This window comes from Melopsittacus undulatus, chromosome Z (genome assembly GCF_012275295.1).
Source record: "Melopsittacus undulatus isolate bMelUnd1 chromosome Z, bMelUnd1.mat.Z, whole genome shotgun sequence".
Classification (NCBI taxonomy): Eukaryota; Metazoa; Chordata; class Aves; order Psittaciformes; family Psittaculidae; genus Melopsittacus; species Melopsittacus undulatus.
In genome coordinates this window covers 12,656,781-12,683,915 of record NC_047557.1, presented here as the reverse complement: position 1 = coordinate 12,683,915, position 27,135 = coordinate 12,656,781, and the positions used below count along the sequence as shown (strand labels likewise).

General features: G+C 38.8%; 2 protein-coding genes and 1 long non-coding RNA gene across 13 annotated transcripts in view; 2 read left to right on the top strand and 1 right to left on the bottom strand.

Annotated features, from left to right (window-relative positions):
• PRLR (prolactin receptor) overlaps positions 1-2,209 on the top strand; it is a 151,122-nt gene extending 148,913 nt beyond the window's left edge. The window contains exon 19 of the mRNA XM_034072969.1: positions 432-2,209. Coding sequence (XP_033928860.1) covers positions 432-1,460 — 1,029 coding nt within the window. The 3' untranslated portion in view covers positions 1,461-2,209. The remainder of the gene's footprint in view (positions 1-431) is intronic.
• Positions 2,210-11,097: 8,888 nt separating this feature from the next.
• On the top strand, positions 11,098-25,877 carry AGXT2 (alanine--glyoxylate aminotransferase 2). 4 transcript variants are annotated; one of them, XM_031051536.2, is made up of 14 exons: positions 11,098-11,154; positions 12,522-12,607; positions 13,032-13,216; positions 13,524-13,647; positions 14,783-14,877; positions 15,972-16,065; positions 17,123-17,216; positions 18,211-18,311; positions 19,402-19,494; positions 20,464-20,557; positions 21,246-21,334; positions 23,157-23,306; positions 23,667-23,765; positions 25,197-25,876. In XM_031051536.2, the coding sequence occupies exons 1-14, from the start codon at positions 11,100-11,102 to the stop codon at positions 25,311-25,313; spliced, it is 1,476 nt and encodes a 491-aa protein (XP_030907396.2). In that variant the 5' UTR covers positions 11,098-11,099; the 3' UTR covers positions 25,314-25,876. The 4 variants fall into 4 exon arrangements, with proteins under 4 accessions (XP_030907396.2, XP_030907394.1, XP_033928862.1 ...); XM_031051534.2 differs by having other exon boundaries at positions 20,464-20,596; positions 25,197-25,875; XM_034072970.1 differs by lacking the exon at positions 11,098-11,154 and having other exon boundaries at positions 12,492-12,607; positions 20,464-20,596; positions 25,197-25,874.
• On the bottom strand, positions 11,501-24,330 carry LOC117437944 (uncharacterized). Of its 8 annotated transcripts, none has more exons than XR_004550576.1 (6): positions 24,229-24,327; positions 19,895-20,022; positions 18,910-18,958; positions 15,515-18,812; positions 13,572-13,690; positions 11,501-13,242 (listed from the first exon to the last, which is right to left on the bottom strand). It is a non-coding gene; the product is annotated as an uncharacterized lncRNA (long non-coding RNA). The 8 variants fall into 8 exon arrangements; XR_004550577.1 differs by having other exon boundaries at positions 11,501-12,593; XR_004550579.1 differs by having other exon boundaries at positions 11,501-13,690; positions 15,515-15,599; positions 18,652-18,812.
• Positions 25,878-27,135: the final 1,258 nt, after the last annotated feature.

The following is a 27,135-nucleotide window of genomic DNA, read 5'->3' as shown; positions in this document are numbered from 1 at the left end:
TAGGAGGGTATTGAAGAACAGTTTGTGACTTTCCTTTGGACACCACAAGAGCTAATGCCTGTGTGATCTTCCTAGCAGTTCTTATGGAAGTTACTTTCCACAGTCTCTTGTGGTGCTGAGGAGACAGGACATACCTGCTCTGTCATTCTCCTCCATTTCCTTCTTGTTAAACCCATGAGACCTGTACCTCCCAGAAGCTCCCAAGTCCTTCCATTTTAGAAACACGAATTCTGGAACTGTGTCTCCCCACTGAGGGAACTCAAGAAATCTGTTCTTCCACTATTTTCTGCAGCAATACAAACTCCAGTATAGGTCTAGTGATATAACTATTGAAGTCTTTGCATATTAAATATGTAGACTGTTCACAGTTGGTCTAGTCAGATAAATCCTAGGGTTAACAGTGAAAAAAATGTATCTTGTTATGCCCTTAGAGAGGAAAATCTGAAGAATTATTGAGTGCTCTTGGTTGCCATGGTTTCCCTCCAACATCAGACTGTGAAGAACTACTGGTAGAATATCTGGAGGTAGAGGACAGTGAGGAACAGCAACTCATGCCAAGCCGTGACCATGGTCATGCCAGTAAAAACACAAAAACGACACCCAAGGAAACAGACAGTGACTCAGGACGAGGGAGCTGTGATAGCCCTTCTTTGCTTTCTGAGAAATGCAAAGGGTCCCGTGCCCGTGCCCTTCCATCAACACTTCAAACACAAGGCGTAAGAAATGTTCAAGAAAACAGAGGAAAAGGAAGCTGTGAAATTCTGTGTCTAGCCTCAGAACAGAGAATAATCCCTGTTAACAATGAGAATCCAAGATCATCCACATGGCCTCCAGCTCAGTTAACTAATAATCAGCCTCCTATGTTTGCCTACCACAGTACAGTAGATGCACATACAATAACATTGAGTGCCACAAATATGAACATTGCACCAGTTTTGGTGGGAAACGAAGAAAATCATCAGCCACAATATCCTATCACTGAAACTCTCCGTGACAACTTGGAAAATCGAGGAGAGATGGAGAATTTCCATTCCAAAACTGACCAAACCACAGTACAGGTCAAACAAAACAGACCCAATGACCAGCCACCTTTTTTGAATCCTAGACTAATGGACTATGTAGAAGTTCACAAAGTCAAACAAGATATGGACCCAGCAGTATTACTGAAATGTAAAGAAAATAGTGGACAAAATGAAAAATATGCTGTTCCAGGAACCAGCAAAGAATATACCAAGGTCTCAACAGTTGTGGACCATAATATTCTAGTATTAATGCCAGATGCATGCAACCAGCAAACGTCTGTGCCTCAAGAACCTGCAGTGGAAACACCTCAGAATGTCCAGCAAAGTGAAGCTGAAACAGATACCAGCTACATTGCCACAGCCCCAAGTGAGATGAATAGAGAGGACAATGGATCAGACTACATGGATCCATCTTCCTTTATGCCTCCCTTTAAATAACTAGTAGTTTGTACAGTACATACACAGTATGTATGTACAGTAAAGCAAAGACACACAGCAAAGAGTTCCTTAAAAAAGTAGCCTCCTATGTGTATTACACAGAAAAGAAACTAAACCGTGGGTTGAGGTAATAACCATGGAAGTGAACCTTGGATCATTCATACATGTTTCTGACACACAGAAATGAGGAAATTGATATTATCTGCTATGAAAAAACACATTGTAAATTAATTATTCAGGTCTCCAGATCTTCTATTAATTGATTAAATCTGAGGGAATGCTGCAGATTCATGAAAGATGAAAATCATTACAGATCAGTCAGTACACCATAGTGATCCAAGCAGTTCCTCAATCAGTTAAATTGTATTTTCTTCTGAATGCATGCTGTCACTAGATAAAGTTTTCTTTACATTTTTCTCAATACTGAAGTAGAAAGGAGCTCTTATATATGACAAATCATACATAAAAGAGAATGTTTTCAACAAATTACAGTAAAATAACAAATTCTTCTAAATATATTTTTTTACTTTGGTTCAATGTGACAGAAAATTTGCATCCCATTTATATCCTAGTCCAATCAAACCAAATATGAAAAAATAGCAGGACAATATTATATGCCTTACTGTATATAATACACAATTCTACTCTAGTAAAAGCCCATATGTTTAACAATGTATTTTTAAAGGCTATTTTTATATTACCGTTAAATAAAAAAAGCCCAAATAAAATATTTTTTAATTTCCCAATGCTATTTAACTGCTTAGGAACTTTTCTGTTTCCTTCTCCTGAGACAGCGGTAACAACTAAAGTTATAATTTCTATATAAAGCATAAAATTAAACTTTCTACTAATTAAGAATATTAAGTCATTTTTAACTATATTTCTAATATATTGCAAATGTATTACTATTTGAATTGCAAATTATTTCTTTCAAATATTTTTTATCTGTAATTATAAAATTAAAATAGAATCTATATTTGAGATCAAAGCTTCTTTCCCACTGAATTTGTACTCCAGTGCCAATCAGGAGTTCAATGGTGATCCTTAGGCATTGCATTTCTTTCTTTACTTGGAAGGAAAGTTTGAAGTCAGATTTTTCATTATGAACTTACAAAAAGTAATTTGGAATCTAGCCTACAAAGTCAAAGATATGAGGCATAAAGTCTGAGTCAGAACTCTGCTGTAGTAAGAATAAGGAAAGAAAGGCTGGACATATGTCCCCGGAGCAGCAATGAGAACAGTGAGGATTCCTCATATCTGTGTAACTGAGGCAGAATCAAAATGATACTGGAATGGTTCTGAACTTACTGTGGTCCTTCTTTCCTGAAAACAAAAGTTTAATTTACTCCAGGAAAGTATGACCAAGTGATGACTAATTAAAACTGGGCCAAGTATTTAGCCAGTATCACTAGCTTCAGGGGAAACTGGAAACGTGAGGTAAGGGAAATTGTACTGTACATGGGCAAGAAAGTGTATTTACTATAGATGAGCTCTTTTCTGTTCTTATCCTTCCTGAACAGCTTTACATTTCTTCAGCTTTTCATGATTTTATGCATTGAGCCAGCCTTCCTGCAGTATCAGCTAACATGCTGCAGAGCCAGGCCAAAGAGACTTTCAGATTTTGAAGGCCACATCTAATTTGGCAAATCAGATTCTCACCTTTTACCTTCATGCCAAGGAACTGCTCCAGCACAGATCGGTTGAGCTATCTAGCCCTTCCACTGCCAGGCCTTTAGAATTTAACTAATTATCTGTGTGTCTGTAAACACACAGTGTCAGTGTACACTGAAATTTTTACTTCAGACATCAAATTTAGAGCCTGTGTTCACCGTACAGATAACATACTGCCCACTTCCAGAGGTTGACCAGACTAGGTGCTCTCCTCAATGTGTTGGGAGGTACGCTAAATTCTTAATTCAGGCACTTATTTAACACTTGAACACATGAAGTGGCTATTCCAGAGAGCATATCAACATAAAATTTTGTTTAACTATAGCTAACAGGACAATTTTACTATAGATATACTGTTTGTAGTATATCTCACAAATTTTCTAGAAATGCTAAAAGTACTGAAAAAAATAACCTATCAGTTTATCAGTAAAAACTGGAATGTTTTATATTCTGCAGGGCAGAAATTAGTCTGCACTTGTATGTACGCTGGTAACATACTCTTTCTGACAGTGCTCCACTGACTCTTCACTTTTCTAACTGAATTGGACAGAACTGATCCAGATCAGACACGTTTCCTTTCTTTACACAGCTAGCTGTATCTGACCCAAGCTATTTTCTACACCTGATGCTACACATAAAGGCATGCTGCTACAGGCCTTCTGTGATGCATAGAGGCAACAGAATCTTCTCAAAGCATAGACAAAAGATCTCCCTTATGTAGTGGATTTCTTATAGGAAAACACAGATAACTGTTTTAAACCAAAGAAAGCATGGTATAGAGTGTCAGCAGCAGGCTGTTGCTGTCTTATCAGTTACTTTGGACCTGAGGCACAGAGACACAACTTTTAGCAGGTTTTAAGTGTATGATTTGTCCTGCCTAACTGTCGTGATCTATATGTGTACCTCTGGTAATCCACACATAAGAAAGACTGAACAGAAGAGTTATTTTGCTTTGCCATAAATTGGCACAGAAGCTGCAAAATAGCTGTAGCCCAGATTACATGGTGAGGTGCAGATTCTCTCACACCTTTGCTGATTAATGTCTCAATACGCCAAATTGTCATGGCTTTCTGTGAAAAGGGAAATTCAGCCAGAGTGAGAAAGGTGCTCATTGCTCTGAGTAGCTAAACTTTTTAAGGGATTTGCTAGCCAAATACAATTTGAACACAATTTTCATGAATATATTTAATTGTTTAAGCTGAACAAATGTACAGGTTGATTCTTTTACCATTGGATTTGTTTTTATTTTCCAAAACACCTTGTTAATCTCAAGGTGGGAGCAACACCTTCTGAAAGTGGCCTTTAACATCTGAAAGTACATTAAGAAGAGAATAAATTAGTGTTCTGTAAAATCAGAATAACCTTCAGCTGAGTGCATGGGCCTCTGGATGTTCAAATACTTCCTTCTATTTGCAACAAGATTTTTGCTTGCAGCTTTTTAAGCTTAATACTAGGAAATAGATTACATGAGATTTTGCAGCAGTTGTACAGAGTCAACTGTTGTAAAATTATGATGCACCAGTGGGGGATAACATGCTCTTGATACCTCTTTTAACAAAGAGAGGAATGAAGCATACAACCAAATTTACCCCAGAAACAGGGGTTAGCCCTCTAGCTCTTGCACCATTAGTCAAATTTCTCATTTGGATTAATTCTGTGAAAAGTTTGAATGGTGTTTTCAATGCCAAATTTATACATGCATCACTTCAAATGCTAATTACTTCTCAGTATAAAAGCCCTTAAAGAAGGCATAAAGGCTCTTCAAACTAATTAATCTTATAAAATCCATAAATCAAATACATATTTTTTTTAATTAGTAACCTTTCCTTTGGACTTGGACTAATTTTATTAACAGTTTTTCTTCACTATTGACAAATACGAGTTCTTAACTTTTCTATTAGACTTTTTTCTCTAGCAGGTGTATTTGATGTGCAATTCTAGTATTTCACTGTAGTATTCATGACTTCTAAAGAAATACAACTTACCGAAGTGGGACATGTGCTCACAAAACTGTCACATAAAATGCAGCTTGAAGAGTGGTTATGGTGATACAATGTAACTACAAAAGTGTAGTAAACTGACCTTATATAATTCTAGTAAGACCATATATGTGTTTGGAAACAAAGTGTAAACCAAATATGTAATGATAACTGATTTATGTTAAAGCAGTGAATTCTGTAGTATATCTATTTATGTGTCTATGTTTAAATGGCTAGAAAATATACAGTTGCTTTAAATGTCATTTAAGTATTTAAAGTGCAGTAACAGCAGGTATTGAAAATTAATACGCAGATTTATTTTTTTTTTGTGATCTCTGAAGCATTGCATATATGGGGTTCACATCATGAAGCCTGTAAATTAACTGTAAACAATATCAAGGTGTTGTGCAAGGAAACCAAAGTCATCTAAACCAGTTGATAGATATTAGACATCTTCTATAAAGCCATAAAGACAAATGTAATGAAAAAGTGTCAAGAGATCAGGCATCATATTCTCAAAGAATTGCTACCTCACTTTATTTTTTTTTGCTCCCTTTGAAAAGGCAGACAAAAACATTGTACTTTGTGTGTCAAATTGTGAATCAAAAATCTCATTTGTAATTTTCAAATTATTTTTGTTTACTCACAGCTTGTCATGGAATCATCACTTGTGTTGCACTGGTAGTACTAGGATGGGATATTGGAGATGTGCAGCAAAATGAAATTGTTTTAATATGAAAAAAATAAGAGTCATTTCCATCTTGCAGGGAAAGGCATACTGACCAGCTTGGCAACCAACCATTAGTCCCTTTCCTGGGGCACACTGCCTGTGTGCCCAGCTCACTGGGACTGAATAAGCTGAGTTGTCAGAGATGCTCTCATTCTGGATCTGAGCAATGCAACTAAGCATTTATCAGTACTTGCTATTTAGAAAGACCTGCTTTCTGCTGAATTCCTGAGAAAATCTTCAAAACTCTGACCCTACATGAGTGAAAATGGAGATTAGCAATGCTCTCAACTATCTCATACCCTCACTAAATTCAGACTTCATTTCCCATGGGTGTGGAAAGATGGGACTGAATTACACGGATTGGAACAATCATATGGTACTGCCTTAAAAACCATTTTGAAACAAATAAGGGCATTTTTTAATATTTTCTATATATGTTAAGCAGGAGATTAAAGATAAATGGAATATAGAAATACATTATATATGGGGATAGAAAGAGCTTAAAGCTCACAGTGTTGTAGAATAATTCAGGTTGGAAAAGACCTTTAAGGTCATAGTCCAACTGTAAATGTAGCACTATCAAGTCCACCACTAAATGGGAAGAGGGATGCAACTGCTGCTCTACATAGCAGAATGGAAGATTAGTGTAGTCACTATAGAATAGTACATAGATAGTTAATTAGAGAAATCAGAGGAAGTGGACATGCATTTTGAGTACAGCTGAGAAGAGAGGGAGGGAGAAGGATAAATGTAAGCAAAAGAATCAAACAGAGAGTAGGTAACAAAATACAAGAACCTGTAGAACAGAGAGAATAAATGAGACTGTGAGGAAAAAGAAGAAAATACTTATATATCAAAAGAGGGAATATGCACAGCTACCTGAGACAATCCACAAAAATTGTGTAGGCTTATCAAATACTAAAAAGTTGATAAAACACTGAAATTGGCTACTACATATCAGCTACTGTACAGTAGCAGAAAAAGTCCTATACATGAGAAGTGGTCATTCACTTTCTATCAGATACAGGATTTTCTTCCATATAGCTGACACTGGTCCCAGGCAAACAGAATACTTGAAGAGTTAGACCCCTTACCTGATCTGCTTTTTCTACATTCCTAAGGAAGAAATCCAGAGAAATAAAGTGTACCACACTGTTCTTAAAAACAACTTTCAATTTTTCATCAGAACTATGGATAGGAGTATTTATCCATTTACATTGTCTCTCACATATGTCTATCATTCTTAAGCATTCTTCTACTTTTTATTTATTAAAGATAATGTAATGACCTAGAAGCTCCAAGAGGAAAAGGCTTTTTTGCGTACTACTAAATTGTCTCTTGGCACTTCTGGGCATTGCATAGTTTGCACCTGTGACAATGTGTCTGTCAAATATTTTCCTTAATCAGAAAGTCCCTGTCTTGGTGATAAATATGGAAAATTGCCAAGTTAGGCTTAAAATATATCTCTTCCATTTAAGCAAAGTTTTTAAGACACAGTACTATATGTGTCAAAAGTTATTGAGAAAAAAAAAATGAATTAGCTCTGTGGCCTCTTGCAGTGCTGGTATGTTAAAAGTTCTTGTATTTTTGGAAGGTTTAATGTCCTGTTCTACTTTGTGATGCTGCTTATCTTAGATCTTATCATTATTTAATTTAGGTTTTTTTTTTTTTGACAATGCTGCTTTTCGGTCTGCTTTTGTGAGCTGCTGAATACCTTCACCTCATCTTGATATCAGTGAAAATGGAAAGATTTACCTTTGATTCCTACAAAGACTGCAGTGGTCAATTTTAGACATACAGCACTTTTTTAACAGGGTCCTGGAAATCTTTGTAGGAGCAACTTGTAGAAAATACCCCTTCAGAAGAACAGAAAAATACATATCTAGGAACAGGCAGATTTTTCTACATGCAGAATACATGCAGAAGTATAATGATATCATATTGCATTTTTTAATATCCATAATGCTGTAGATTATTCTTAATTCTCATCCCTGTGTCCTTCATTCCAAAAGGAAGAGGAAACTACTGCTCAGCTATACTCAGAAAGCATTCCTGGGCTGCTTTAGTGTTGTTTATTTTTCATCTTGTTTTTTTATTTAATCTGATTTTTTTATTCTGACTACAAAAACATCTAGAATAACACAACCTTAAATTCCATATATGCATTGTATGGCTCAGAGATACTCAGCAGTGCCTGGGCTTCTAAAATCTTTATACTGTGCTTCACAGATTTTTTTAGTCATTGTGTAAAATACAGCAATACTGAGGGTGGTGGTCTGAAAAAGTACTGTCAAGAAAAAAATGTGTCAGCAGCCACTAATTGTATTTGTTCAAATTTCTGCCATGCAGTTAAGTGCAGGTCAGAGTCTGTAGAACTTCCTTGCCTTCAACTGTGCCAGCAGGTCTCTCAAAGAAACATGTTTATAAATTAAATTCCATGCTCTGAATAATATGCATCTGCTATCAGAAAAAGAGATGATCCAATATTTGAAGCAAACTTGTTTCCATTTGCACAAACCATTTCATTGCTAGCCTTGTGATACAAGCTAGGCATTTTTTACATTATAATTTCCAAATTTGTATGCAGCCTGGAGCAAGGTATCATAGGTGTCATCACTGTAGCAACAGAATGACTTGAAGCACAATGATTCTATAATCCATATCCAATGTTTTGTAAATTTCTAAAATTTAAAAATTATAGAAGGTAGATTTCATATGCAGTGTGTACATTGTTTGCAGAATACTGGTATAAACATAGTTGCTCAGGAATTCTTCATTGTTTCTAAGTGTATCTACAGGAAAATGCTTTAAAACACCTTTTTTTAAGTTCTTAATATTGAAAATGCTGGCTTAAATAAAACCTGTTAGCAAGTTCACTTGTAACATCAATATTGTTCTGAGGTCTGTAGCTTTCTGATGGACTTTTCAATCTTTGACATCGTAGAATCTCTTTGCAATGGTGTTCGCATTTCGATTTAATAAAAGTTCTTGAATAAAATTCACAAATTCTAGCTTTATTCATGACATTCCAGTACATAAAATATAAAAAGACAAAGGGAATGCCAGACACCCAGTACAGTCAGTAGGATGGGCTCCCACTGTTCTGTGTGGGGATGGTTCTGTGATCAAAGCATTTAACCCACTTTTGAATGCACCAAGCAGCTGAACCAGAAAACTGGACAGCTTATGCACCAGGTAGCAACTTTTTTACTCATGCTTCTTCATGGCTCTTTGTGTTGATGAAAATTATCTTTATAACTGAAATTGAAGGCAGCAAGAGTAAAGTTTGATTGCAAAAGGTTGAGCATGTGGGAGTAAGGGGTTAGGGTTAAGGTATGTAAGCACACCCTTGGTTACTATAAAGCACAACTCTCCCACTGTGGCAAGAATTGGCAATTTTCTTGCAAAACTGAAGCTGCCCCTCCGGGTTGGTGACATCAGCACTCTGCCTATGATCACCAAAATCATTGTGAAATATCTTTCACCTGCAATTGTGTCTAAATACAATGCATCCCGATTACCATTCTAGAGAATGCCATCACAAATCTCATTTCTTTTAGTATTCTGAGGAACTGGAATGTTAAGGTGGAAGGCAACAGCAAGCTTTGCACTCTTCCCATTCTGGTAGGAGGTTGTGCTAATACCCTTTGCTGAGGAACCAAAAACCAAACAAAAAAACAGGGAAAACACAGGTCATCAGTTATCCCTCTCGCAATATCTCTCCTCATCCACCCATCTGTGTTTAAAGGTCACACCTTCTCCAAGTTTTTCACCTGATGCGACTCTTATTGCTTCTCTGCCTCAAGCACTTTGTTGCCGTGACCAGGCACAGTCTGCCATACTTAGCCTTAGGATCCCCCTCAAATGCTGCTGCTGCTACTGCATGGGGCTGGCCTATGCTCCCACAGCCATCACTGTTCATTAAGATAACATTCCCTCATAACATACTGTACCCCCACAGCATTTTCCTGGAGAAACTGGCTGCTCATGGCCTGGATAGGTGTATTCTTCACTGGGTTCAAAACTGGCTGAATGGCAGAGCCCAAAGAGTGGCAGTGAATGGTGTCACATTTAGTTGGCCACTGGTCACTAGTGGTGATCCTCAGGGCTCAGTATGAGGGCCATATGTTTAACACCTTATTGATCTGGATGAGAGTGTCAAGTGCACTTTCAGTAAATTTGCAGATGACACCAAGTTGGGAGAGAGTGCTGATCTCTCAGGTAGGAGGCTCTGCAGAGGGATCTGGACAGGCTGGATCCATGGGCTGTGGCCAGTGGGACGAGGTTCAACAAGCAAAGTGCTAGGTGCTGCACTTGAGCCACAACAGCCCCATGCAATGCTCCAGGCTTGCAGAAGAGTGGCTGGAAAGGTGCTTATGGAAAAGGACCTGGGAGTGCTGATTGAGGGAGCTGAACATGAGCAGCTTGTGCCCAGGCAGCCAAGAAGCCAACAGCATCCTGGCCTGTACCAGCAATAGTGTGGCAGCAGGGCCAGAGCAGTGAGCATCCCCCTGCACTGGGCACTGGGGAGGATGCACCTTGAATCCTGTGTTCAGTTCTGGGCCCCTCACTACAAGAGAGACATTGAGGGGTTGGAGCAGGTCCAGAGAAAGGCAGTGGAGCTGGTGAAGGGTCTGGAGCACAAATGTGATGGGGAATGGCTGAGGCAACTAAGAGGTTTAGTTTGGAGAAGGCTCAGGGGGGACCTTATCACTCTATAACTGTCTGACAGAAGGTTGTAGTGAGGTAGGGGTCAGTCTCTTCTCCCAGGTAACAAATTATAGGACAAGAGGCAACAGCCTCAAGCTGCACCAGGGGACACAGGTGACCAAAAGAGTGGTCAGCCATTGGAACAGGCTTCCCAGGGCAATAGTAGAATCACCATAATTTTAAGTGTACACAAACCATGTAGATGAGGCCCTTAGAGACTCAAGTTTAGTGGTGGACTTGGCAGCCCTGAGGTAACAGTTGGACTTGATCTTAAAGTCTTTCTCATCCTAGTCGATCCTGTTATTCTAACCGCTCTTTCGGGTACCACACATTCAAATTTTGCCAGAAAATGACGACGTGGAACAGGACAGACCCGGATTGCAATGAAGCGAGACAATGGCTCCCGGCACCCAGGGATTCAACACCTCTCGCCCGTGACGCCGCACGAACGGACGGGCCTGGTGGCACGGGCGGAGAGGCCCCGGCGGGAGCGAGGTGAGGGGCAGGGCCGCGCGAGCTCCGCCCGACACTGTCCTGTTACCCGCAGCCATGGCGGTGGGCTGCGCGCTGCCGCTGAGGGGGAGCAGCCGCGGGCTCGGCTGCGGTAAGCGACCGGCGCTGTGAGGGACGGGGCGAGGAGGGAAGGGGCTGCGAGCGGCTGAAGCTCCTCGACCCATCGTGAGGGGCTCGCTCGGCAGGGGTCAGCTGTGCACGGAGCCCGTGCTCCCACCTGGCAGCAGCAAGAGCAAGAATCCATCCTCTCGAAGGACCCAAAGTCCCGCAGGCCCAGGCTGGCTGGTTGGACGGGACGGCGGCGGACAGCGGGTGTCCTCGGGACCCCACTGTCATGCGGGATTTGGTTAAAGCTCTGTGTTTGTAGGGGGTTGGGGAAAGAAGCGCTTTTGGTTTAGCTGCCGTTCCCTTTGAAAGAGATCCAAAGGCAGAACTGCTGTAACTTATAGCCTTTCTTTAATACTTTTGAGACTCATGTAGATGGGTAATTCATTGGTGCTTTAGGTGGTTGTAAGGGAAGTAACAGCATATGTAATTTACTTCAGGAAACTTTATTCTTCGTTCATGTACTTTTTAACGTGTTTTAGAAATTGTTTAAAACCTTAGACATTTAAAACTAAATGTGTAGTTCTCTACAGATGTTAGGAATGCAGAGTATATATTTTACCAGATGATCCCTAAGCTCCCTTCCAACCCAGTCCATTATGTGATTCTATGTTAACTTTTTCTGATACCTGATTAATTGGACTTCCAGTTAAATGCAAGGTGGAACAGTGTGAAGTTTTCAGGGATTTGGAAAAAGGACAGAAGATGTCAGGGAGAGCTGTAACAGCCATGACGCAGAGCCTGTGCCCACTGCCCAGGAGCCCTGTTTCAGCTCAGCTCTGACCCTTCAGTCCCTGCCACCAGGTAGCCTCTGGCCTTGTCTCTTGGATGGACCTTGGACCTATGTTGTCTCCAGCCCTGTTTCTGGCCCCATCTGCTGCTGCTCCTGACTGGACTTTCTGGGTGGACTCTGGATGCGATTCCTCTCCTCCGCTTAGGTGGTCACTCTCAGTGGACCGTGGTTTGTTCAGGTCTGTTGGGACTGTACTCTGGTCCCCAAGAGTACCACTAGGGCTGTGGTCACCCTGGGCTCCTGGCACACACTTGGAGAGGATTCCTGCTCTTGCTGCTCACAGATAAGAATTTGTATTAGAAACCCCCTATCAAAATAAAAGTTCATGTGAAAATGAGAACTGGATTTTAGTGGATAAGAGGAAGGTGCATTTGTGGGTTCAAAATCTACATATATTTTGCTTTCTTTTTCCCACAAGAAAATATCTCAAAAAAAAAATCTCACCAAAACACACACCAAAACCTGCTTTGATTGTAGCTTGTGTGTGAATAAGCTTATTGAGAAACTTTTTCAGATGTGCACTTTTATAAGTGTTTGGTAATTCTGTTACTATTTTGTAGTTGTCTTTAGGCAGCAGAAATGGAAAAGCTCTGTCTCCACAAAAGCAAAAATGCCTCCTTGCAATTTTGTACCTGAAAAATACAAAGTAAGTCATGCATACTCCACTGTATTTAAGTAAGACTGCATTACTAGATTGGACTGATAGGCTTATCTGCTATAAATAGTCAGTTCATGAAATACGATTAAAAAATTTGGTAGTTTGGACAAAAACTAATTCTGTTCGAATCAGGATGTAACCTATAGATGTACCTGTGTGGCAGTTCTGTAACAGGTTGGCTACACTGTTGATTTGAAAAGCTAAGGAAGAGAGAAGTGCAGAACAGAAGTCTTACTTCAAAAGCTGAGTTTCAGGGGTTTGTAGAACCTTATACGTGACAGAATTTGTTAAAGTCTTAGTTCTGTGAACAGCTGCTATAGACAGCTGTGTAATCTATGTGATTCACTACAGCTCCATTAGTCTCGATCTTTAGAAAGCATAATTGGATACTGACTTTTTTTATTCCACTCAGTCCCATTCATATGAACGCATGCAGAAGATTCGTGAACAAAATATTTCTCCTTCATTGCGAACATTTTACAAGAAGCCATTGTTGCTGCATCAAGGACACATGCAGTGGTTATTTGATTATGAAGGACGAAGATACCTTGATCTCTTTGCTGGAATTGTCACTGTTGGTGTTGGTCATTGTCACCCGTGAGTATGTTACTATTTGATTGATGCTATAAAATACAGGAAAAGATACTTTTGTTTTGATCTTTGTTAATCTGTGGCATTGTGAGCCTAAAAGCAGAATATAGTTCACTGTATTGTCCTGTATGATTTATATTAAGGTCAGTTTCCTCTGCATTTTGAAAGATTAATCGATTCTGTTTACTTGCTCATCGATCTGGCAAATGGCACAGTGTCTGAGTTTTCAGGATTAATAACAGATGGGTGTGTGCTGGTATGAGTGCACGTGTGTGGAATTGAATCCCTTTGTCTCTTTTTATGCTATGTACAGGAAAGTAACTATGGCTACCCAGAAACAGCTAGCTCGCCTCTGGCATACCTCTAGTATCTACATGCACCCATCAATCCAGGAGTATGCTGAAAAGCTAACTTCTCTTTTTCCAGATCCACTTAAGGTACTTTCCTCCTTACAGGACCAGGGGCTGGTGAAGGGGATGTCTGTAAGAAACATTTAATATAAAAATATGTATTAAATAAGTGAGAGCCACAGTATCTGTGGAGAGAAAATCTGTATGGAGACTACAAACTGTCAGAGAGCATGATGACCCTCAAAGCCTTTTCTTTAGACCTAATGTAGACAAGCATAATATCCCAAGCTCCTGTTCTGTTCGTTCTCTCTGTCAAGTTCTTAATGTGAAATGGCATTGCCAAGCTTAAAAGTTACTGAAGGAACTAAGGTGTTAACTTGCCTTTCATGTAGCCTTTCATGTAGTCAGGCTTAATTTGTTTTATCTCATAAAAGTGAAAAGTATTTGACAGTACTCTCTGTAGTGAGCTTTATTGACATTTAAATAAGCAACCCACATAAATGTAATGTTTCATATGCCCAGAAAGAGTAAGAAAAATACTGGCTTTTTTCAGGTAAAATAAACTGGTGATAAAATGAACTTGGGCTAGTAGAAGAGTATGAAGTTAGTGCAATCTTAGAAATGGAAAGAGAGTAACAAAAACAAAACAATGCAAAACAAAAGTGTAAGGCATATGAATAGTTTAAGCAGTGGAAAATAGCAACCAGTTCTGAAAATTTACTTTAAAAGTGGTGAAAATAGAGTTTGAGCTGTTTTCAAATCTCAGAACTCATAAACAGGATTTACCCTTAATCCTCATTTGCTCTCAGTAAGCCAACTGCTTATCTTTTCTATTCCATGGTTATGTCTGTGTATGTCACTCCTAGTAACTAATATGCAGGTACACTGTTGCAGCACTTTTTACCTCTGTGAAGGTTTTTTCTGTTCAGTCAGGCATGTTCAGTTTAACCCAGACACTTTCTTTTTTGTTTGAATCACTGTTCCATTTTAGGAAAATCTGAAGACTCCAACTCTTAAAGATTTCTTTTTTTACTCTTTCTGTGTAAATCAGCTTGAAGCTTAACCTTAGTTCTCACCTGTAGTGTATGGGCAACACTGCTTATTGCATGAAGTAATCTTGTGGTAGTGATAGGTTATAGCTCATGATGTTACTAAATGACATGGCCTGATGCTGAGCAATGTGGTGGTTGTGCACTTACTGATACTAAGCATTCTCCTATAGGTGGTTTATCTAACCAATAGCGGGTCAGAAGCCAATGATTTGGCTATGTTCATGGCAAGGCTATATACTCGTAACTTCGACATCATCTCTTTCAGGTAATGATCATTTCTGTATGTGATTAAGTATCTATACTGCCTAAACCAAGGAATAATAGGGAACTCTTTAACCCCAAATGTGCTGAGTAGAATGCTATAAAATTATTTTATTTGACAAAAAGGAATAAAACAGGAGTTGAAGATTTGGTACAGTAAATTAGAACTAGCTTGCATACAAAACAAAACCTTCAATTTTTGGCTTTGTTACTTAGAAAAGGGTCTAGTCTCTAAGAATGTGCTTTGGAGGACCTTTGTTCAGAGCCACAGCATGCTTCAGCAATTGCTGCTTTCTTCCTTCATTCCACCCCCGCAGTATCCCCCTTTGTCCCCTTTGTGGGGGTACAAAGGTACCTCTGGAATAATGCTGCAGTGAACCGCAGCAGGGAACTGCTGTGACTTAAAGCAAACCTGGTAAAAGGATAATTTTTTTTTCTGCTTATTTTGCTGCCTTATTTTTCTGCCAAATCCCTGAATCATAGTTCATTGCACAGGTACACAAAGCTCTTCTGGCTTCACAGCAGAGGTGGTGCAGGAGTGAGTGTAAGCAGTTCTCTTTACTATGCATCCTAGGCAGCCTCAAGGTCTTGCAAAGAAGGACTGTATTTTTCTACTATTCAGCAGAACATTGAGTACCCACCTTGCTTATATATTATCATTAATGAACTTCTGATTTGCCAATAAAACTGGTAGCGAATCACCATGTGGCTTAATGATTGCAGCATCTGTTGGAGAGAGCAGCAGTTCCATAGATTCAAAGAACAGGTATGTTTGCTGTGTAGGGCTCAGATGCTACAGCAGAACTTCATGAGACACTGTTGGAATTGCTTTTGGTTCCAGTCATTGTTCTCTTCTCCTTGAAAACATTACCTTACAATTTTAACTTTTGAAATTTCAGGAAACCAGTGCAGATAGTAGTCATGAGTCTTCCAGAACCAGAGGAAAATTGCAGTAGGAATATTTGTGTTTCAAGTGTAACAATGCTCATTTTCCCTAATAATTTATAGCTCAGAAACCTACCTTCTTAGAACTAATAACATTGCTACAGTTGCTTCTTGGAAATGAGTGATGTTCATCTACTTTCTTTGTTTTCACAGAGGAGCATACCATGGAGGGAGCCCTTACACGCTGGGATTGACATCTGTTGGTCTTTATAAGCATGGTGTTGCCAATGGCTTTGGTTGTTTAACAGTGAGATTTTTATTATTTTTTATTTTCAGAAAATAATCTGGGTAACTAACAGTTTATTGTTGAATATTTTAACCATTAGTACATTTTCTATTCTTGAAGTCCTTTATGGTCACTAGCTACAATGTAGCTGTCCTGCTATGTAAGTAGAAGAAGCCACAGTCCCCTTTCCTTCTCCATAAGGTTACTTATGCTAATTTGGAGATGGGACAGCCATAACATGAGTGTTGATGATTTAGAGTTCTTTAGTCATGTTTAATGCTTGCATGGTAAGGTGCAAATTAATGTTCTGAAGCCCTTTTCACAAGTTTGTTTTGGCAAATCTGTGCAAAGCTGCTTTCAGCTAGTCTGAAGCAGATCCTCCCCTGGAATGAAAAAAAAATACCCCTGTGATGTCTCTTGTTTCAGCAAGACAGGAGACATATCAACTGGGGGTAGATGGCAATGTGTTATCTCCCTGCCCTTGAACAGATAGGAAGCTGGCACTGGCTACTCTGATTTGTTCTGGTGATAGCTCAGCCACAGCACTGGCTATAGAAAGGCTCCTTTGTAACAGCCTACTAACCTGGCTCAATAAATGAGTTGTCTGAAGTCATGTGGTATTTTGTCACAAGACACAATTTGAAGGCTGGAGCTCAAAATTTCCAGCCAGTAATTACTTTACTAGATCTGCCTGCCTCCCTGTATTTTGCAGATTTTTAACATACTTTGGATTATTAAAGTACTACTAGAAACTCTAAAAACATTGCTATTAATCTGAGATAACCAAAACTTCTGACTAACAAAGAACAAAACAAAGGAAATTATCAACTGACTGACTATTGCTGGAACTTATTGGTTCCAAAACTGTCTCTGTTCTACCATTTCTTGAGGGAGAAGTTCAGGGTTACTCTACAAGTGTTTTTCAGACAAGTTGCTTGAACCAGGTATCCCCTTTGACTCTAACAGACTTTTTTGGGGTTGGTTTTTGGTTTTTTTTTCACTAGTCATCCCTAAGTATGATCAAAACATCTTTTAGAAAGGTCTCATCAAACCTGTAGCTATCTCTTATGCTTGGCAGACAATGTTACCAGACGTTTTTCGTGGTCCATGGGGAGGCAGCCATTGTAGAGATTCTCCAGTGCAAACTGTTCGAAAATGCACCTGTTCTGAAGGTTGGTCAATGACAAGAAGTATTTGGCTTTTAGATTAGAGAATACTAGAGGGCTGTGGAAATAGGTTATACCTGGAGGAAGATAGACCTCCGGGTAGGATTTGCAAGAGTGACCAAAGAAAATATTGCAGAAGGCATAAAGCATCTGCTTTCCACTGAGAAAGATCTGTTCTTAAAATCCCAGCCTTTGTTTCCAGCATTTGTTATGATCAACTCTGGAAGCTGTGGAACTCAGTTTGGCACATCTGAAGGAACAGAAGTGTTGATTGGTGTTTCCAGCACTGACCGTAACAGCTGTTTCTGAAGTTTTGACAGCTCTCCAGCTTTTGTTTTGGAGTAAATGAATGAATAACAAGGATAACCTGTAGCCCATGATACGCAAAAAGCCATGCAACAAACCATTCTGCACACAGCACAAAGTGAAAGCTCCTTTACTGCTCCTGTTAACAACAGTTACAGTGAATTATTTGCGCAGTTTCAACTCTGTAGTATTTTAATTCACGTGCATACGTAATAATTTTTTTTCTAGCTTTGCCATCCCCAGTGGATAGGTGTGTTAGCTATACTGTTCTTTATTTCAGTATAGACTGATGTGCAGCTCTATTTTCCAGAATCCTTATACTTACATTAACCTAATGATTCCTCATGTCTTACATTAATGTTTATTAACCCCTAAGAAAGTGTCTGTTTATTCCTTCTGCTTATGTAGGTGATTCACAAACACTGTCTCTAACCTACAGCTTACTGACCTATACAATGTGTAACATCATCTGTTGGCTTTGCCTTGCTGTTTTGTCATTCCTTAGAGTATGAATCATTTAAGAGAAAATAAGGGACTCTCTCCTTTAATGTTTAGCCTTCTATTGTGTTTTTGACAGGTGATATTTAACATGCAGTCAGATAATACTTGTTGATTAGGTGCATATTTTCATGTTTTGAAGCTAATTTTGTGTCATTTAAAGTAAATTCCATTTAAACTATTCCCCTGTGAACAGGTATATGTCATGCAAAGGACCAGTACATTGAACAGTTCAAAGATACTCTGAATACCTCAGTATCAAAGACAATAGCTGGATTTATCACTGAACCAATTCAAGTAGGTAGTTTGCTGTTTCTCACCTGTGATAGCAAAAATAGTGTGAAACATTCAAAGCTTACAGACTTTAGCTACATTCTAACCATGGACTTCTGCTGATTTTTATTATTTTTAATGTCTTAAGCACCTTAAATGTTTGAAAGAATGGCTGCACTCTCTTAAAATCTCAGCTTTTGTTCCTGATTCAGTGGAGCTAGAAATTTGCTCATGAAGTTAAACAGAGAATCATGATTAAACATACACATTTTTTCTGCATTTAGGCAGTGATACATGTTGTTGTTTAGTGTCTAATACCTTCTTCCAAATTTCATACTGCTTTTTACTGGTTTTGTAACCTTACCTCAATTCCTACTTTCACCTCTTCCCAACCATGTTGTCCACTGTATTTTTAACAACTCTCCAGCAAGTGGTGGCCATGGGGTTCATTCTTTTGGTGCTTTACCCTAGTTTCAGAACTGCTGTATATTGTGGTTCTCCAGTAGGAAGAATAGAGAATATGTCCTGGGAACAGGAAAAGCAAGAAAAAAACAGTGAGAATTGTGACCACAGAGAAAATTGGAGCTGTCTCTGGTTTCCTGCCTTCTAAGCATTTACATACCTAAGTCTAAGCAGCCATTGCAGTCCATGTGTAGAGTGGGATTTCTGATCTGAATAAAAACAGGCAAGGTGAACAGTAATCGAGGAAACAATGTTTTAAACAAATTAACCAAAGAAGGGATGTGAATTCTGTAGTTGGCTTTGTCATCAAAAGCAGACTTTGGGTTTCTCAGAATGTAGTTTTTTAAGACACTTGTTTTGGCAGCTTATCTTTAATCAGCTATTTCTTAGAGTGATCCAGTTTACAGTATGGCCTCACAAACATTTATACCAGCACAACTGACAGAACAGCAAACTGCCCTGTGGAATGAGAATGAGTGACCTGGGCAGGAGCTTTCTGAAGCAGTTTCACTGCTGAAGCCAGAAGCTTGAAACGAGTCTTGCTATTACCTGAGGGATGCTCGTATTTTTCCCTATTGTAGGATAGTCATACAGTTAAACTTCAGTTTATTTGTCTGTTCCTGAAGACATTTTCTTTTTTTTGTCTTGGCAGGGTGTTAATGGAGCTGTTCAGTACCCAAGAGGTTTCTTAAAGGAAGCTTATCAGCTAGTAAGGGAAAGACAGGGTGTCTGTATTTCGGATGAAGTGAGTTACTTTTTTTTTTACATAACAACTCTAGACTTGGGGAGCCTCTGAAATTCGTCTTAAAAGAATACAACTGGAAGCCTGGAAATAATCTGAATGAAATGCTATGCATTTCATAGCTTAAATTTAACACAGTGCATCTTTGCACAGTGCATCTTTGTGAATGCTCCATCCCTGGCAGTGTTCAAGGCCAGGTTGGACAGAGCCTTGTGTAGCATGGTTTAGTGTGAGGTGTCCCTGCCCATGGCATGGAGGTTGGAACTGGATGATCTTAAGGTCCTTTCCAACCCTAACTATTCTATGATTCTATGGTCTTTCCAGGCATAGGAGTCTTCCAGATTTTACTACCTTTATTCTGCTATGTGGTGTTCCAACTTTAGACACAGACTTCAATCCTTACCTTTTGGGAGCAGTAAATTCCCACAAATATGTGGTGTGAGGCTTGCCACTTCCTCTTATGAGTGTTGTTGGCATACATAAACTCTAGAGGGAATTGATTGCTGTACCACTGCAAATATATTTTTGAATCTGGAATTGGAATTGGAAATTGGAATTAAAAAATGGAATTTGCTTAGCTGAAATTATTTTGAAATAGTAGCAAATGCTTCAAAGTGACAGTGGTATGTACCTCAAGCATTACAGTAGTAGAAATCAGCAATCATGGATTTGCTTTTGAAATGTGATAAGCAACTGCATTTCCTCTTAATTTTGAAATGGGAGCTGCTTATTTATGCATCTCACCACGCCTAAGACATGGTAATGTGTTATCTCTTCCATATGCAAAAGAAAAACCCAATTACAATAACAGTAAATAGTGTTTTGCACAAAGCCATTTTAATAAGGATCCTAATGCAAGTTGATATAATCGCAGTTTAATATAAATCAGTGCCAAGAAAAGACAAGAAAAACATAACCTATTATAAAATGTGAGAAAGTGATGGGGATTTCTATGTATTTTTCTTTTGAAAGGTACAGACAGGATTTGGACGGACAGGCAGCCATTTCTGGGGATTTCAGACACATGGTGTAGTCCCTGACATTGTCACTTTGGCAAAAGGAATTGGTAATGGCTTTCCAATGGCAGCTGTTGTTACAACAAAAGGTGCAAGAGTTCTGTTCAGCTAAGATTTAAAATAGAGCAATTACAAAATACAGTCTACAGTATTTACCTGCTGGAGACATGTGTGTCAAACAGCTGAGCTCTGTGAGTAATCTTTGTCTCAGTCAATTGACAGATGAATTGGACTCTCATTGCTCGCATTTTTTTACCAAGTGCTGTGCTATACGAGCGGAAAGCTTTGTCTAAACGGGGTGAGTTGTATAACTGTGGCAGGGATGACCTTGTGAGTTATGCAGCTGGTATAGCTGGTAAATACTCGAAATCCTCGTTGAATTCACAGTATTAGTAATCAATATTCTGTGAGTTGATAAGGCCAGCTGCTTCGTTCATACAAATGGCTGGCTGAATCTAGTAAAGGAGATTTGTAGATGTCAGTTTAAGGGGGAAATTGACAGCATGTTAGAAGCGTGACTTTTTTTAAAAAAAAAGTCTGTTTTTACCATCTGCTAGACACTATAGGTTTTGGGAATAGTACAGACTACTTGCAAGAAAAACATGAAATCTTTGTATTGTGTTGTCTCCAGTAGAATCAGGCTTGAAGCACAGCAAATGTAACAGTTAAAGCACATAAGTACAGTTACCAAACATAAGGCAACTGTAAGAGTAATCAATATTGTTCTTTTTCTTTCAGAGATTGCAAGTTCCTTGGCTCAAAACCTTCATATTAATACATTTGGGGGAAACCCTTTGGCCTGCACAGTTGGAGCTGCAGTTCTTGATGTAGGCAGAACATTGTATAAATTTATGTATTTCACTATCTATGTTTGATATATACTACATATTGCTACTTATAACAAAACATGAAATATGTTTACATTTATTCTTACTATAAAGTTATATGTGGGCATCTTTTTAAATTACTGTATAAAGTGCATAAACATATGTATATATTATGCATACATGGCTAATACGCCCTACGTGTAGGAAAAATTTGTGATTAATTCCACTGCAAAATTTCATCCCTCTAAGAATAGAAACCCTCTTACTATGTTTTCAGAATTGCCATTATTTGGCTCCTTTATGTTCTTTACTTTGTTAATAAAGAGGTAGGAAAGTGCCTTCTCAAATCCTTATCCAACTCTTTCATAGGATTACACAAATTATCAGCTAAACCAAATGTATTCTCTGGCACACATGCTAAACAAAATTGTTTTCAACTCCACAGCCTTTACCTTATGCCTAAAAAGCCGTAATGACCAGATAATTAAAAATATTTGAAGTCAGAATTCCTTCAGAAGGAAAAAAAAAAAAAATCCCTCATTAAAAAGACAATAGAACAAAGCTACAACATATTTCAGTTATCATCCAGCAGAAAATCAGGAAGTGGGCAGTACATTGCTTTTCAGTTTCTTTTTATCATGTACAGACTATTTATCCTCGAATGTCACTTCATTGCAGCAGATACTATTTCTATTCACATTACTTTCCTGAATATTTTAGGGTTCTCTTTAGCTATTTGATAAGATGGTTAATCATAAAAATAACAAGATTTTGAAAAAACAGTTTAAAAGTACACCATGTTTTGGAGGTAAAACAGATAAAGCAATGTTTGGGGGCTTTTTTGGCTATAAAGTAACTTGGAGCCTGGATCTGAAATAGGTCTGAGGAGGTTGTCAGTGTCAGGAAGAATAAAATGGAGTTGAGAGAAAATTAAAAAAAAAAAAGGAAAAGGAAGAAAAAAGGAAAACACCCACTTCAACTTCTGTAATTGCATTTTGGGTTGGGTTTGGTTTTACTGTGAATTTCCTTAATGCAAATGTTAAGTTCATAAAACAGTTTGTGTGTGTCAGGGCTGGTAGCTGGCTGCATGTCAGAGGGGAGAGAGAAAAAACAAAAGATGGTGATTGAAAAGCAGGGTGTTGGTGAATCTAAATTACAACACTCAGGTTGTTCCCTAAATTGCTGCACATTAAATACAGGTATGCCTTGTCAAATTATTTTCTTCTCATGATACTGAGAATGAAAATATTTCTGGTAAGATTTTGAAAATAATCTGCTGGGCAGGTATTTTTCAATTCTAACTCCATGTGAGCAGGAATTACTGGATTATGTTTAGAGGAGACCTTACAGCAGCCTTCCAGTACCCAGCAGGGATGAACAAGAAAGATGGAGAGGCACAGGTTGCCCAGAGAAGCTGTGGCTGTCCCATCCCTGGCACTGTTAAAGGCCAGACTGGACAGGGCTTGGAGCAGCCTGGCCTGGTCAATGTGTCCCTGCCTGTGGCAGGGGGTTGGAACTGGATGAGCTTTAAGGTCCCTTCATCCCAAACCATTGTATGATTCTATGATGATGTTTATGGAGTAATAAGTAAAATGCAAAAAAACAATACAGCAACAACAAAATATAATAACGAAAAATGTTAAATTGAACTCCAGTGACATCAGATGGTTGTAAGAAAAGAGAAATGTAAGGACTGTAGTAGTGAAGGAACATACTCTGCAAAGAATTGAACTAAACAATGTGTCATCAAGCTAAATGGGGATTAACAGACTTTATTAGAAGTTTTTCCTGCAACACTGTCACAGTATGTCATTTTAACCAGGCTATTGAAGAAGATGGCCTACAGAAAAACAGTGAGGATGTGGGAACATACATGCTGCTGGAGCTGGCTAAACTACGGGATAAATTCAAGATTGTTGGTGATGTCCGTGGCAAGGGACTTATGATTGGAGTAGAAATGGTGACAGATAAGGTTAGTGACTTCATTTATTCCTTTCAATTTACAGTGCTATTGAGAGATTTTTCACATTTTATTCCACTTGAAAGAACAGAAAGATTATCTATTCAAAAACAGCTAATGAAGGGAGAAAACATTGCTCTGGCTAAAAATGAGACAGAACATTCCAGCATTTCAAGTACTTCACAAGTTTTGAGTAAACAGTGACTTGTGTGCCTTCATTGCATAAACTCATCTTAGAAAGCAGATAAATTACGTTGGCTGACTTTTACAGACAGAGATGAGGTGAGGTTTATTGGAAAGACTGGAATATACCTAATTTTCATAGAACTAATTTAGAATATCGAAGTAAAGTTTAATGTTTGCTTCCCTTAGGACCATCGCCACCCTCTTCCAGCTGAAGAAGTCGGTCAGATCTTGGAGGACTGTAAAGACATGGGGGTCCTGATAGGCAGAGGAGGACTCTACAGCCAGGTACTGAGCCTCTGGTTTTAAGTAAAGCTTATTTTCTGTCTACATTCCATTTCCCTCAGGCTAAATTAACTTCAGTAAATAAAACAGAAAATGTATACTCTTAGGAACTAGCTGTTTAATCTTGCTTATTTCATAAATTAGGCAGGACTTACTTGATTCAAATATGTTGAACTAGCTCCGAGTTTGGAGTTTTCCTTTAGAAGAACAACTTCCCCTAGAAAAGCAATGTCCTGTAGTCCATTTAAATTAGAGGAAGTCAATAGTATTCAGGTATGCTAAGTCTTTGTTACTTTTGGGGTTATCACCTGACCTTTAATTTCTATATTTAAAAGAATTTATTTAGGCAAACTAGAAAAAAAATTAAGTTGTTATTATCAAGCTCAGCAGAGCAGCACAAAAGTGGGAATTGCATCTGAATGGAAATCAGCCCATCCCAATTGAAGACGCACCATGCTATACTCACCTTGCATCACACGAGTTAATAGCAGAGAACTGACTTAGGCCTGGTCATGTCAGTGAAGTGCTCTGGCATAGAGGAAGCAGCTTCTGTATGAGATACATGAAGGATGGCTAAAATAAATGGGGCACTGCAGCTGTCACCTCCTCGGTTATTCCACAAGTCACAGACCAGAACATGGGTAATAATAGCTTAGAGTGCAGTAAAATCTGATTCTGTGTCACGTAAGTGCTCTTTATCTGTGAGTGTTAGCTTCAGCTGAGGCTGTGGGTGGGAAAGACCATTATTCCACTCTTGTTGCATAAAGTTCCATGATATGATGACAGAAGAATTTAAACTGAAAGTTTTAACATTCTTACGTAAGTTAAATACTCTTGGAAACACTATAATATAGATCAAACATTTGGATTTAAGAACCTGCCTTCTTGACAAGTTGAACTGTGCATATATCCTTTCCTGGTCAATGAGCATTCAGGCTATAGTACCCTTACTGAAAGTTTGTTTCTGGCAATTCTTTCATGCTATATTTGCTTAGAGACCTTAAAAAAAGACAGAATACAACACCAAATCACTTGACATAATGCAAGAGGCTGACACTCTCCACAGATACTACTTTTCCCTGTGGCAAAGCTGCCAGAAAGGAGCACACATCCGCGTCTCTGTTCTTTCTTAGTACAGACCCATCTAAGGTTTTATACTAGCTCTGTTTGGCATAACAGAGCTGCAAACAAGACCAACTCTAGTCAAGCCTTTGTTGGAGGCAGTTGCTTTGTCAGAAGTGTTGGATGCAGTCAAGTCCAAAACTGTTCCAGTTCTGAGTGCATTGATCAGAAGCTTCAGTCCCTGCTCTGTGGGTCTCGTATAATTTTTCACACTTAGGGTTAGACTGAGGGGCAGAAAGTGATGGGCTGGTAGAATCCGTATTATTTCCATGCAGTATTAAGGATTTTTTTTTTCTTCTTTCCCTCTCTCAGACATTTAGATTTAAACCTCCAATGTGCATTACTAAAAAGGATGTCGACTTTGCTGTGGAAGTATTTGACACTGCTTTACAGAGACACATGGAAAGGGCAGCTGCAAAACAGACTTGATTTGTTTCCTTACAATGAGATGAACACAGATCCCCTGATAATTGCCTCCTGGACTCATCACTAATCTACACTGCATAAGAAAATCATATTCTGAAGATTAATACTTGTTCAGTATTCTAAGAGCAGTCTGACAGATACAATGTGTAATAAAGAATACACTCTCATCTGTTTTGTAATCATACGGCTCAATCTACATTGGTGGTGTGCATTAGCTGCACATCGATTCTGACATTAGCATAATGTCAGAAAAAAAACCTATTAGGATTAATTTGGTATCAGATGAAGAGGCAGACATACATTAATCTTTCATCTATGAATATCACCTAAAAATCAGTAATTTTCATAGAGCGACAAAAAAATAATAAAGCTGTTTGGAGGAAGAATGCTGCTTTGAGTACAGCATGTATGTATCCCTTGGGGACCACAGTGGGGTGCTTGCTGCTGCCCTGGCCACATTCCTTTGTGCCATGGTATTCACAGATAGTTCTAATGGATGTTTTCACAGAAGCACCACACGCTCCTGAATGGCTGAGCATAAGTGCACAGTGCTGCAGAGCTGGCTGGAACCTGACTGCTGCTGCCACTGCCCCTGCAACCAAAACCTCACCATTTACACCCACTACATACAAGCACTTGTAAAACACACAAATAATAAAGTATTTAGTTTTATTTAAATAAAAGTCAAAAAGTAATACTACAGGGTTTAGTCTGTGAGATTTCACTTCCATAAGCATAGACAATCTCTGGCTGAGAAATACCCTGTTCAGAACACAACTGGAGATTTCACAGTTAAAACTATTTACCCTTATTACAACGATACACTGTAATTAGAGCATAAAAAAAAAACACGTTTGCACAAAGGTGTAGTTTCTAATTACAGTAATTATTTTTATCACATGCCTCTAACCCAGTTATCATCCTCTCTAAAATACGCCCTTTTTTTTCTCCTGCTGCTTTACAGGATTGCACGGCCACTCCATTAGTCATTTAGCAAAGATACAAATTCTGACTGCTGAAATAAGATGCCACATTTCTTTCTTATTTAATCACCTTTCTCTTTTTTTAAGTCATCAGTTCATTCCTTGCTTTGGTTTCGAAACAAAAAAAGAAAAACAACAAAAGGCATTGTGAAGAGTCAGCAGGAACATCTACCATTTCACTTTCATTCCAATTTTAAAAGACCTTGATCCAATAAAGGCATCATGTCAACATATGGGGGAAGGAGAGGGTTTTGCCACTCTGCGTGACAGGTTTAAACTTTAGGAGAACTTAGTTAACGCAAGATCAGTGCTTCTGTAAAACTTCACCATAGGAGCTTCCTACACAACACACTACATGGAGTACCACTCTCTCCATCTCTAATAAACAACAGCCTTGTAAAATCCACCACCATGGCAAAATGAGGTGCTTGCTATCCCATCAGGTAGACATGCATTTAAACAGAGATGCAATAACAACTCCCATGTTTTTCATTAGAAAAACAACAGAACAAATTCATTTATTCATGTCATTCATTTTTGCCTTCACGTTCTCAGCAAGGTTCTTCCACTAGCAATTCTTTTCCCCTCCAACACCTGGCGTGCAGGTACAAAACCAACAGGAATTGTCAAAGCTGATTAACCAGCTTAGACATCTTACTCTTTCCCTTTTATCTGATGTTTATTGTAATTAAGTACTTTGAAAGTACTCCTGTCCTTGGGGAGGGCAGAAAAAAAGCCTGTTTTCTCATGTTGGGGTGACATTTCATAGAGTCATAGAATAGTCAGGGTTGGAAAGGACCTTAAGATCATCTAGCTCCAAACTCACTGCCAGGGGCAGGGAC

Excerpts from the sequence above, each read along its gene's own strand:
- AGXT2 (XM_031051534.2), top strand. The coding sequence starts at position 11,100 with ATGGCGGTGGGCTGCGCGCTGCCGCTGAGGGGGAGCAGCCGCGGGCTC. Across the intron at positions 16,066-17,122 it reads ATGGCTTTGGTTGTTTAACA|ACAATGTTACCAGACGTTTT; the intron begins GTGAGATTTTTA and ends TATGCTTGGCAG. Across the intron at positions 23,307-23,666 it reads TAGAAATGGTGACAGATAAG|GACCATCGCCACCCTCTTCC; the intron begins GTTAGTGACTTC and ends TGCTTCCCTTAG.